General features: G+C 42.6%; 1 protein-coding gene across 1 annotated transcript in view; it reads right to left on the bottom strand.

The window, feature by feature from the left end:
- Positions 1 to 474: 474 nt before the first annotated feature.
- BAIAP2L1 (BAR/IMD domain containing adaptor protein 2 like 1) overlaps positions 475 to 11877 on the bottom strand; it is a 70090-nt gene continuing 58687 nt past the window's right edge. The window contains exons 13-14 of the mRNA XM_035130832.2: positions 5040 to 5080; positions 475 to 2482 (exon numbers count right to left, since the gene is read on the bottom strand). Of these exons, the coding sequence (XP_034986723.1) occupies positions 2407 to 2482; positions 5040 to 5080 (117 nt within the window). The 3' untranslated portion in view covers positions 475 to 2406. The remainder of the gene's footprint in view (positions 2483 to 5039; positions 5081 to 11877) is intronic.

Here is an 11877-nt window from a genome sequence, read left to right as displayed (position 1 = left end):
CTGAAACCCTGAGAACAGCTGACTACCAAAGTTGCCTATAAAACTCTGTGTATGTGATACATATGGCAACGCCAAAAATTAATTGATCACATAACTTCGGACTTTAGGAAGCAAAATAGCTGGCATGTAACATTTATGTTGAGATAAGGGAGAGATTGTTTTTCACCCTCCCTTTACCAGTCAACACAAAACAGTCATATACTGAATCTTGCAGAGCTGAAGAATGGAATAGGCCAGTTTGAAATCTCAAGTCATGTTTTGTTACAGTATAGCCATTAACTCTCTTTACCTCTTTACCTTTATTTACAGGTAGGTAGCCGTGTTGGTCTGAGTCGAAGCAAAATAAAAAAATTCCTTCAGTAGCACCTTAAAGACCAACTAAGTTTTTATTTTGGTATGAGCTTTCGTGTGCATGCACACTTCTTCAGATATCGCATTCTTCAGATATCTGAAGAAGTGTGCATGCACACGAAAGCTCATACCAAAATAAAAATTTAGTTGGTCTTTAAGGTGCTACTGAAGGAATTTTTTTTTTACCTTTATTGTTCAGGTCAGTTGTTTTGGCACTTTCCCTGTCTGTTGTGGTTGCAAAAAGCTTGTAGAAGAGGCCAGTAAGTAATCAAGGTAAAGGTAAAGGGACCCTGACCATTAGGTCCAGTCGTGACCGACTCTGGGGTTGCGGCGCTCATCATAAAGAAGCAAAGAAATGGTATCTTAGAGTAGCAAACTTTGCAGATTGATGGAAAGTTAAGCATGTTGCATCTAAAGTCCTGCTCACGTTATGTGCGTTTACTTAGAGGTGCTCAGCACAGCATTCCGCTTCTTATAGGTATGCTATTTTCAAAGATGAAACTTACGGTAATAAAAAAACCCAATGACTTCTAGTGTGTGTCCCTTCCCAGCTTGTTAACAAATTGTCAGAGATTTTTATTTAAGTTTTGATTAAACTTAATTGATTAAAAACATAGGTTTGAGTTAAAAAAGAGCCCCCATCTTAAAAACTGCATTTGTTCCATAGTTTGTATATGTAACAGGCAAGGTATTTAACTGACCAACTGTCATGCAAAACAACATGCAGTCTTCAGAATTGTTCATCAGAATCATGACAAGAAGAGTTCTGTGTAAAGCTCAGAAGCACCTATAATGCTGAATGTGCAAGAATGCATCCAATTATATACAAATGCATTTTCTACCTTGCACTTTTTAAAATAGTGGTTTACTCCACATTATCAACAATCTGGGATGAAATGTAAATACAAGATGATCTAGAAGCAGAGAGAGGGCAGACATATCTGCTAAGTACTTAAGATCACCTTAAGGCTCGATAACCCTCATTTTTTTTACCATGCCAAACACTTGCCAAAAATTTTAATGACTGAATTTCTTGGGCCCTGTGTGTTCAACTCCCTGACCCACAACAGCCTCTCAGGCCGTGCTCCCAACCTCACTTAAATACTTGTATGCACACACAAGAATGTCTCTATATTCATCTGAAAATGGTGGAGCATTTTCTGTAAAATTCCCTTAGCCACATCCTAAGACATGGGCTTGAAGCTAATGTAAAATGTAAATATATCCATGTGCTTTTTATATGTAGCGTTGGAAGTGTTATTCTTTATACAGTAATGAGCTGTATTTCATTACGTATGTACCAACCTGTCTTTAGAGACAACCTCTGGGGGTCACGCTCCTGAAAAAGGGACTACACAGCAAAGGAATAGCCAAGAATTCTAATTGTAGTTATTTATCACTGAAAGAATTTGTATCAATCAGTCCTATTCAATAGATTCTTGCTAAAAGGAAGACAGTATAATATTGTGCTTTGGCATATTGCAAACCATGTTAAGGATATTACACTTCTCTGAACATTCAGAAGATCAATATTTATTCTTAATGTATTCTAAGACATTTATCTTACCCAGCAGAAACAAAGACTATTGCTTTACATACTGGTAGTATGCTATCATATGTTAAGGCAATCCTTAAAATGGCTTGTCTATTTAAAAATCGGCTAAGCGTATTCATATATCTAAGTAAACAGTACAAGCAAACTTAAATAATAATTGGAACTTACCCATAGGACTATCAATACAACTTGCACAGAGCAATAAATGATCAATTATGCTGGTAATTACATTTTACTCAAACCACTTCCCTATTTTGACAATTCTGTCTTCCTAAACAAGGCACACTGTAATAAGGAAAGATTTCTCAAGCATCTTAACCCATCAATAATTAACCGATATAGGAAGCAAAAATATTTTTTAAAAGTCAGCATTCCAGTGCTACTGTACACATTAATTACATTTAAATAATGTTTAAAAACAACAACTTCAGATAGCATTTGAAAATCATATTGCTGAAGACAGTGTTTAACAAGGAAGGGTAAAAAAGGGTTACTGTTGTTCATCGAAGTATCGGCGCGGATCGGTCATTTGTTACTGTTGGTCGGAGTTTCACGGTAGCAAACGGATTTTCTCCACTGTAATAAAATCCATAAGAATTTTAACTACAATATTTGGAACCATACAAAATATGCAGTTAGGAAGCTTATAATTTTGACAAAATTGGGGAGGTGGGGGGCAGGCATTTAGAAAATACCTGTTGCAGCTTTTTAAAACTAACAGCAGAAGTCAAAACTCCTGGGTTTGGCTATGGATTATTGCTGTCTAATGCCCAATCCCCCTGCCCTTTCCACTTGGACCTGCTGCTGGGAAGAAGAGATGGCAGCTGGGGACCACACATTCAATTGTGACCCAGCAAAGGAGAAGCCCTGTCCCTCTCCACTTTTCATCAGCTAGAAAGGATAGCTCAGCCAGCATAGCATGAGACACTTAATCTTGCGATTGAGGGTTCCAGCCCCACGCTGGGCAAAAGGTTCCTGCTTTGCAGGCGGTTGGACTAAATGACCCTTGTAGCCCCTTTCAGCTCTGCAATTATATGATTCTAATGTTCTCCAGGTGACCGTTTTCTTGCAAGGTGGTGGTAGTTATTGGGGGTAGTGGAGTAGAATGCCAGAGGTGAAGTGATCATTTCATTTAGAGAAGCCTGGGAAGGAAGCGAACAACACAGTTCACTGATGCCTTAATAATTTTATGTAAACCACTTTATGAGGCTTGCCTGAAAGGCAGTATAAACATGCTGAAAGTATACTGTAACACTTTATTGTGGAATTCAACAAGGTACTTATCAAGGACGAATGATCTAAGGGCCAACTTTCATTCTCCTCCCATAAATGTACCGTGTTTCTCCTAAAATAAGACACGTCTTATATTTATTTTTCTGCCCAAAAAACACAACATGGCTTATTTTCAGGGGATGTCTTTTTTTTTTAAAGCTACTACCCTGGGAGGCTCGGCTCGCCGCTGCCGCCGCCTCCCTCCCTCCCCGCCGGGCCGCTGCTGGGTCGGGGCTCGAGTGGGAGCCGGCAAAGACAGGGAGGGAGGGAGGCGGCGGCGGTGCGCCTGTCATTGCCGGCTCCCGTTCGAGCCCCGACCCAGCAGCGGCCCGGCGGGGAGGGAGGGAGGCGGCGGCGGTGCGCCTGTCATTGCCGGCTCCCACTCGAGCCCCGACCCAGCAGCGGCCCGGCGGGGAGGGAGGGAGGCGGCGGCGGTGCGCCTGTCATTGCCGGCTCCCGTTCGAGCCCCGACCCAGCAGCGGCCCGGCGGGGAGGGAGGGAGGCGGCGGCGGTGCGCCTGTCATTGCCGGCTCCCGCTCGAGCCCTGACCCAGCAGCGGCCCGGCAGGGAGGGAGGGAGGCGGCCGCGGCCGAAAAGGACAATGAGTGGCGGCCAGCGGAAGGAGGAGCCGACGTTGCATCTGCAGCAGCACCTGGTGGCCAGCGGTGGCGGCTTGAAGGGCTCGCTGTGGGGCAAAGCGCTGCGGAACGACTCAGCGAGACCCAGCGGGACCCGGGAGAGACAATACCCCAACACGTCTTATTTTTGGGGGATGTCTTTTTTTTTTTCTTTCGAAAATCGTGCCATGGCTTATTTTAGAGGCACGTCTTATTTTAGGAGAAACACGGTATACTCCAGTCTAGCCTCACAGGAGGTGATAAAACCACTTGAGTATTTGTGTTTATTATATCAAATGCCACCTTCTCCAAGGAGCTAGGGGAGCATAAGGTTTGGTTCTTTCCTTCTCTCCGGCATACAACAAATAAGCTCTGTGGGGTAGGTTAGATTGAGAGGGAATGATTCCCAAGATAATGCAGGAAGCTTCATGAGCCAACAGGGATTAGAACATGGGGCTCCTTGACCACAGTTTAACATGCTAACAACACTACCACACTGGCTGTATGGTACCAGCATCATTGCATGTATGGTTCAGGAATCTGGTTAGCCGCGCTGGCACTGCTGACCTTGAGCCACAGCCTGGTGCTTTGTTCTCAAAACAACTTTCTAGCTGACTTAACAGAGTTTCTTAAATACAGAAAGTAAAAATAAAATAGGACGACCCAGTTAAACTTTAAAAAATCATTACTGGCTATGCACTTCTCTTTCATAACTGCTTGTCTGAAGTATAAATTGAGATTGCAGGAGACTACTTAATTATAATTTGTTTTAGCTTGAAATGGAACTGATAACAGGTCAACAGGGAGGGCTCATTTACATAGAACAAGAAAGCAAGTTCCCCACACTGTTCTGCATAACTGCTCTCACTGCTGCTTATTTAATCCTACCCTGTTTTCAGCCCCCACTCTACTTTCAGCATAAAATACTACCCAGGAAAAATCTGAGCAGACACCATGAGAGTCAGATCTAGCACTGCATTTGCCTGCACTATTATAGGACTGAGGTTTGCTGCTGAATCAATTCACCTGTCATTTTTTGCTCTTCCAGAAGCAATACGGCAACTTAGATCATTTCAACTCATTTCCTGAAAAGCCAATAGGGTAATCTGAATCATATGCAAGAGTCTATGGGGGTGGGGGGGAGCCATCTCCGAGCCATCCAATTACCCCCTTTCAAGACTTATACATTGGTTCATGCTCTTAATATTTTTGTTAATTATGTTAAAAAAAGTGAAAACTCCTACCTTAGGAAAGGTGGTTTTATAATGCCATTCATGTCAGGTTTCTGAAAATGGAAAGAAAGTCATAATATGAAGCTCTTAATACCGGCAATTATATGATATTCAGGTAATAAGATAGGTTTGTGAGTATTATTTACTACTTCCTCCTGTTGCTGCCATTTCAATGTGACTGTTAGCAGTAGATCAAGGCTTTCAAGAAAGCTGCATTGACACTGGTGCCAAAGCGGATGGCAGAAACACATTCGCAGTAATAATTTCACCGGGCTTTCATATGGATCTTTCAACCATAGCCATTGTGGTTTAAACCACAGTTTCACTGGGGAAGATTTGCTTATTAGCTGCTGAAGCCAAACAACATAAAATAGGATCAGCACCTTAAGAAGCAACACAGTTGTCAGAAGCCAACTGTTTGTGGATTCCCTGGGGCAGAGCTATATGACCTGTAACTTCTCCAGCTGAAAGCAGCCCACAAGCAGGGCCGTCTTTACCTGGGGGTGCAAGGGGTGCAGGGCACCTGGGTGCCGAATTCTAGGGGGTGCCAAATGTATACCTACTGTATACCAGTCCCTCTTAAACAGCGGCAGTGAAAACCAATGGAGTGAAAGTCCCCACCCCCCTCCTCCGTCGTTCTGTTACTCCCTAGTGTCAAATATTCCTGATGATTCAGGAAACAAAGCAGTTTTTTTCCGCTGCGTTGTTGTTACAGGTGGGCGATTCCCCCCCCAAATAAAAGCTCAACAACTTTGAGTTCGCCCCCCCTAAAAAGGTCAAAAACTTTGGCCTCCCCCCTCCCAAATAAAAGTTAATTTGGGGATGGCTAAACTAAATTTGGGGGCACTGAGCGGATCTTTGTACCCCGGTGGCACATATGCTAAAGATGGCCCTGCCCACAAGACATGCATTGTGTCCTGCCAACTGCTTGACAACTGCTATCCTAGTTTCTAAAAACTCAGGCAAGCAGCAAAAACATTTATCAAGTTAACCAAGTCCTCTGGGAGGATGCGTGGCCACACATTGTTGTGCAGACCTGCCTTAGGGTTGCTGGAATGACATATTGGGTGAGGTGTGTCTTTTTTCCTCTTTGTTACCTTTCAGGAGGAATTTTAAAACATTCCTGTTTACCTAGGTGTTAGGTGGCTGAAAGCTGTTGTTCCTAGCAACCTTGGAATTATTGCTGTGAAAGCAGGTGATAGTTTTCAGATGTTTTAAATACGTTGTTAATTTGTTTTTAATGGTATTGTTTTTAACACTGATATGTTTGCGGCCCCGGGCTCCCTTGCGAGGAAGGGGAGGGTATAAATTTAATAAAAAAATATTTGCACAAAAGCTTCTTAACAGTTGGTGGAGCATGAGCCTCTTAATCTCAGGATTGTGGGTTTGAGCCCCACATTGGGCGAAAGATTCCTGCATTGCAAGGGGTTGGACTAGATGACCCACGTGGTCCCTTCCAACTCTACAATTCCATGAAATACAGTGGTACCTTGCTGAGCATCTGGGATCTGTTCAGAAGCCCCGGACGCTCGACGAAAGAAACGCTGAACAGAGTGTCGCTCTGTGCACGTGCGTGGAGCGGTTTTGTGCTTCTGCGTATAGCTGCAAACCCGGAAGTAACCTGTTCTGATACTTCCAGGTTTGTCCTGGACGTCCACCGAAGTGGACGATTGAGGGGGTAGATGTTCATGGAGGTATGACTGTACATGAAATGTTTGTGTGGGGATCTTGCGTGTCAATATTTTTGACATTGTTTTAGATGCCAAAATGCACCAGCCGTTTCTTTTCCCACAGTGGCATGTGTAAGACCTATGGTGCTTTGATCTGCCCAGGGCATTGCATAAGGAAGCACTTCACACTGTAGATTTCAGACTCGTGTATTTGTTATGATCTTTTTATGCTTTATATTTCTCTTCAGAGTTTAGGCTGGATTCCTTTTGCCACTTTTTCTCAAGGACAAAAGATGCAGCATAACAGTACTGCACAAAGAGAGGGAAGGGATCATTGTGAGCTTATACTCTGAGTAATCAAAAGTGACAACCATTCCCTTGTACAAACAGAAAGTGTTCCTTTTTGCCCCTGGGAAGAAGATTCCTTCCAAAAGTAGCCCCTTCTATGCTGCTCTAGAGAGGCTCCCAAACTTAGGGCACACACCTTAAAACGGTGGGCTAGAAATCCATTTAAAAAATTGTTTAAATTGGAGAGGGGAGTTTAAAAGCCTTTATTTATAAACAAGCTAGTTATAATTTATATAAAGAGCAATAAATAGTTGAATATGAATCAGCTATCATACCATTCTACCCAATTATAAGCTTCCTATATTAAGAAAACATGAAAAAAAATTGACTTCAACTTGCCAATTTCATACAGTACGGTACTTCCATTTTTGTATGTGCCTAAGGTGCAACAACCCTCTGTGCCCAGAAGGTGGCACTACAGTTCTCTCAAAAGGCTGCCAATGCAGCAGTTTCACAGCAAGGACAATGGGAGAGGAATCCTGCCATTTCAACAGAATGTATCATCTTCTCACACAAACATACTGTATGTTAATATGGGTTTCATTTTATTATTACCTATGATACACCAAGAAGTGTGTCATCTGAAGAAGTGTGCATGCACACGAAAGCTCATACCAAAATAAAAACTTAGTTGGTCTTTAAGGTGCTACTGAAGGAATTTTTTTATTTTACTATGATACACCAAGAGAGAGAATAAATTAACTCTATAAATCAATGCAAAAAAAGAGAAAATGTCAATATGTTTCAATGCAAGCAATCCCATTATTTCTGAGTGTTAAAATACCTGAGAGAAATGAGCAGTCTAAAAGCAACATATTTAATGAAACATGAATTACTGGCAGCACTCACTTGACTATGTTAATATACATCACATAGCTTATCTGTAATTCACCTTGAGTCCCCAAAGGGGGGGAAGGCGGGGAAGCAGCTGAACAGAGTGGCAAGGCCACGGTCCACCTGCAGCCCTTTCATGAACGGCAGCTTACCACTGAAGGTGTGGCATGCGGATCAGGCCCAAACTGGGCCCACTGATGTCACATGACAGTAGTAGGGCCAGCTCATATGGCCTCATTTTAATATGGCCTCTTGGCGTTAATTGATTGTAGTTTTATTGAATGCTGTTCTATTGGTTTACTTCAGTGTTCCTTTAATTTAATGGATGTTGTTTTATTAATCAGCTGATATAATTTTTAAAACGAAAGGGACTGCCTGACCACCTCTCCCCCCACCAGTACTCTATTCGCACAATAGCATTTGGTTCCATATTTAAGTTACACAGCTTAGACTGGCCGGTTAATTTTTTTCTAAATTTTCTATTTCTCATAAAATGCCTTTCCAAAGCTGAGTCCCTCCAGAATTTACTGGGGTAAATTAATGGCAAGAAATACAATCCAATGATGCTCAATTCATACAGTAATTTAGCTGGGCTCTAGTCACCCCTATGCTTGTCAAATCACAAAGAACTCCCTGTACTGCTTGCTTAGCAACTTTCTCCAGTCTAATAAATCTGCAAAACTCTCATCAGTAAAGGTAAAAGGACCCCTGACCATTAGGTCCAGTCGCATTATTGGCCAAGGGAGCCGGCGTATAGCTTCCAGGTCATGTGGCCAGCATGACAAAGCTGCTTCTGGAGAACCAGAGCAGCACATGGAAACGCTGTTTACCTTCCCGCTGTAGCGGTTCCTATTTATCTACTTGCATTTTGACATGCTTTCGAACTGCTAGGTTGGCAGGAGCTGGGACCAAGCAACGGGAGCTCACCCCGTCACAGGGATTCGAACAGCCAACCTTCTGATCAGCAAGCCCTAGGCTCAGTGGTTTAACCACAGCGCCACCTGGATCCCTCTAAAACTCTCATAATTGCTGTTAAAGGACTGTTTGTTGATCATATTGGTCTCACCAGCTGACCCCAGGCTTAAGTGAGTCAATATATAATTCTGACACTGTACGATGGTTAAGACTTTTTCTTTTATCCAAAAGAAGCTAAGACTGCAAAGCATGACAAAATATGGGCCAGCCGAGACTTAACAGTATCCCATAGTTTAGTGTTGGGAGAATGAGCTGGAGTGAGCCTCAGACACTCCCCCTCTTCCAGCACGGCCACAAGGAGGAGTTTGGAAGTGCTTGTTTCTGTTTTACATTAACTGCAGCTTGCTGTATCATCCAAATCTGGAAAAAAGTGTGATTAATCTTAATGGTGGCTAATTGAAACAAACAAGCTTCATGAACTTTGGTTCAAAAATGTATTGTTTCAACTAAGCAGAATTAAGAATGGTGATGGTTTATGCTTCATGCCAAACTGTGGCTTAACTAAGACAGAAGCTTTGATTTTGCTGCTGCACCAGAGGAGAGGAAAGAGTGTGTGTGGAACATACATGCCTTAGATGCAGTGAGGCTTATTCTTATAATACTAAAGCATAGTATAAGTGGGCATTTAACTGTTCTTCTGCCATGTGAAAACTCTTGCTGACCGGGCAAGAGTGTTGGGAGATTCCAGTCCACCTTTTGTTGCAGTCATGGGATTGTTGCGTGTCACATATCTGTTTACATTCCAGCACAGACTGCTGGGTCCCGTGAGCGGAACTTCCGCTCTGTGTATTGCTTTTGTCCTGAGTCTCTCTCTGAGAAGACGGCAAGGAGAGACGGCATGTTTCTTTGTTCTGATTTATTAAAAATAAATCCGTAGTTTTAGTATGTATCCACAGCCACAAGCCTCTTCTGTTGGGCAGTTTACTCTGCTAAGTAAAGTGTGCTCAAGCAAGCAAGCTTGAGTCACTGATTCACGTCGGAACCAGAGGTTGATGTATCTCCGCAGCGGCAAGGCTGAGAGGGAGACGATCCAGCTGGGGCTGAGCCAGCTGGCCTATCGACCCCCAGATGCCAACAAAGAGTAGGAATCACATCATTGTCTCACTGCTGCCAAAGGGTTTTTTGTGACCCTTCAAGCACTTTATAACTCAAATTTATCTTTTTTTTAAATTAAAAAAATATTTTATTGATACTCCTATAGGCATCCCAGTTAGATACTGTGATGCCAAAAGGTCTTTTTGTGGCCATCCAAGCCCCTTGCTCACCCATATGCCATTAAAAAAATTATTCTTATTACTGACCATTCCTGTGAGTTCCCTGCTATGATTCTGTAATGTGAAAGGGCTAATATGACCTTGCCAAGAACCCCCAAAATAAGATAAAACAATCTTTTTTTTAATTAGTAACACCCGCATTTACAGTTTGCCCCCTGGAGGGTTGACCATGGGAGAATGTGATCCAAAAAAAGTGAATGACCACTATATTATACTGTATCAGAGACTAAGCCAATGTTAAGTACTGTACTTTAAACGCACTGACTGGGATGAAAAAAGCCAACCTCTCTTTCCTCCTGGGTTAAATAAAACAGTAGGCACAATCCACAAGGATGTTCTCTTGAACAAGCTTTCTGGAGTAAATGGGACATCAGTAAGAGCACTGCTCCCAGGGGTAAGCTGGGTGGCTCAAAGCCGTGCGGAAGCCATGCTGCGCACTGTGCCTGCCCACCAGGGCGGGGGCACCGGAGCGATCTCCGCACCACGGCGGCCGACATGCTTGAGACGGCCCTGACTGCTCCAGATCTGCATGGCTCTCGTTGCTTCTAATGGGATGTGTTCTGGAGAATGTCCTTTCACATAATGCCTAACAATTGGAATGAAACAACTCAAGGTGTTTGTATTTCTTCCCGCAAGTGTGACTCTCTGTATACAAAAACTGATCACCCTGTTTTGAGAAGAAGAGTTTGGATTTGATATCCTGCTTTATCACTACCCGAAGGAGTCTCAAAGCTGCTAACATTCTCCTTTCCCATCCTTCCCCACAACAAACACTTTGCAAGGTGAGTGGGGCTGAGAGACTTCAGAGAAGTGTGACTAGCCCAAGGTCACCCAGCAGCTGCATGTGGAGGAGGGGAGAAGCAAACCCGGGTCCCCAGATTATGAGTCTACCGTTCTTAACCACTACACCACACTAGCTCCCTATGAAAGTCTGAAATTTGATGATCCAGAATAACTTTCTTCAACCTGCAAGGTCTCCCTCTTTTAAGAAAGCCTTCAGAGATTTGCTGATGTTTTCAGGGTACTTATTTGAACTGTTTCTAGTCACAAGTCATTATGCTTGTAACTGGAATGCAGATACATTTGATGTCTTCCGCATTTTCTGATATTTTCTGTGTATTTATAATTTGGTAGCAATCTAGCACTTTTTGGGGTGTGTGTGCAGGGAAAGCAGCATATAAGATTGAGAGAAAAGCATTATATAATTATCTGGTTTTTGGATGCTGTAAGCCCGAAGGAATGGTGAAGAAGGGCCTGCTCAGTGACAGTACCCCATTTGTGGTGGAGATTCAGTTCACCCTTACATTGCCATCTTTCAGATGACAACTGAAAACATATGCCTTTGGTGCATAGCTGGAGCCTAGTTAAAAAAAACCTGCTGCCTGCTACATTTTGCTTTATTTTCTGATTTTGGTTTTAATCATTGTATTGATTTACTCTGTATGGTTATTCTTAGCTATCCTGGGCTCCCTCAGGAGAAAAGGAGGGATACAAAAATGAAATTAATAATAGGTTGCATCCAACTAAGCTTTACTCAGAGTAAACCCATTTAAATTAACGGATCTAAGTCAGTCATTTACATTAATTTTAGTGGGTCTTCTCTGCGTAGGACTAATATTGAATATAATCTAATAATGTTTTATAGATGATTAATCTATTTTGAAAAGTGACTTGAAAATGCCTGTATATGCATTTGCCTTTAAATACCTTCCACATTTTTGATTGCACACTTTTGTCACTAATTTTAAA

Source organism: Zootoca vivipara, chromosome 14 (assembly GCF_963506605.1).
Source record: "Zootoca vivipara chromosome 14, rZooViv1.1, whole genome shotgun sequence".
Lineage (NCBI taxonomy): Eukaryota > Metazoa > Chordata > Lepidosauria > Squamata > Lacertidae > Zootoca > Zootoca vivipara.
Note: the sequence above shows the minus strand (reverse complement) of the source record. Positions and strands in the feature narration are given on the sequence as shown.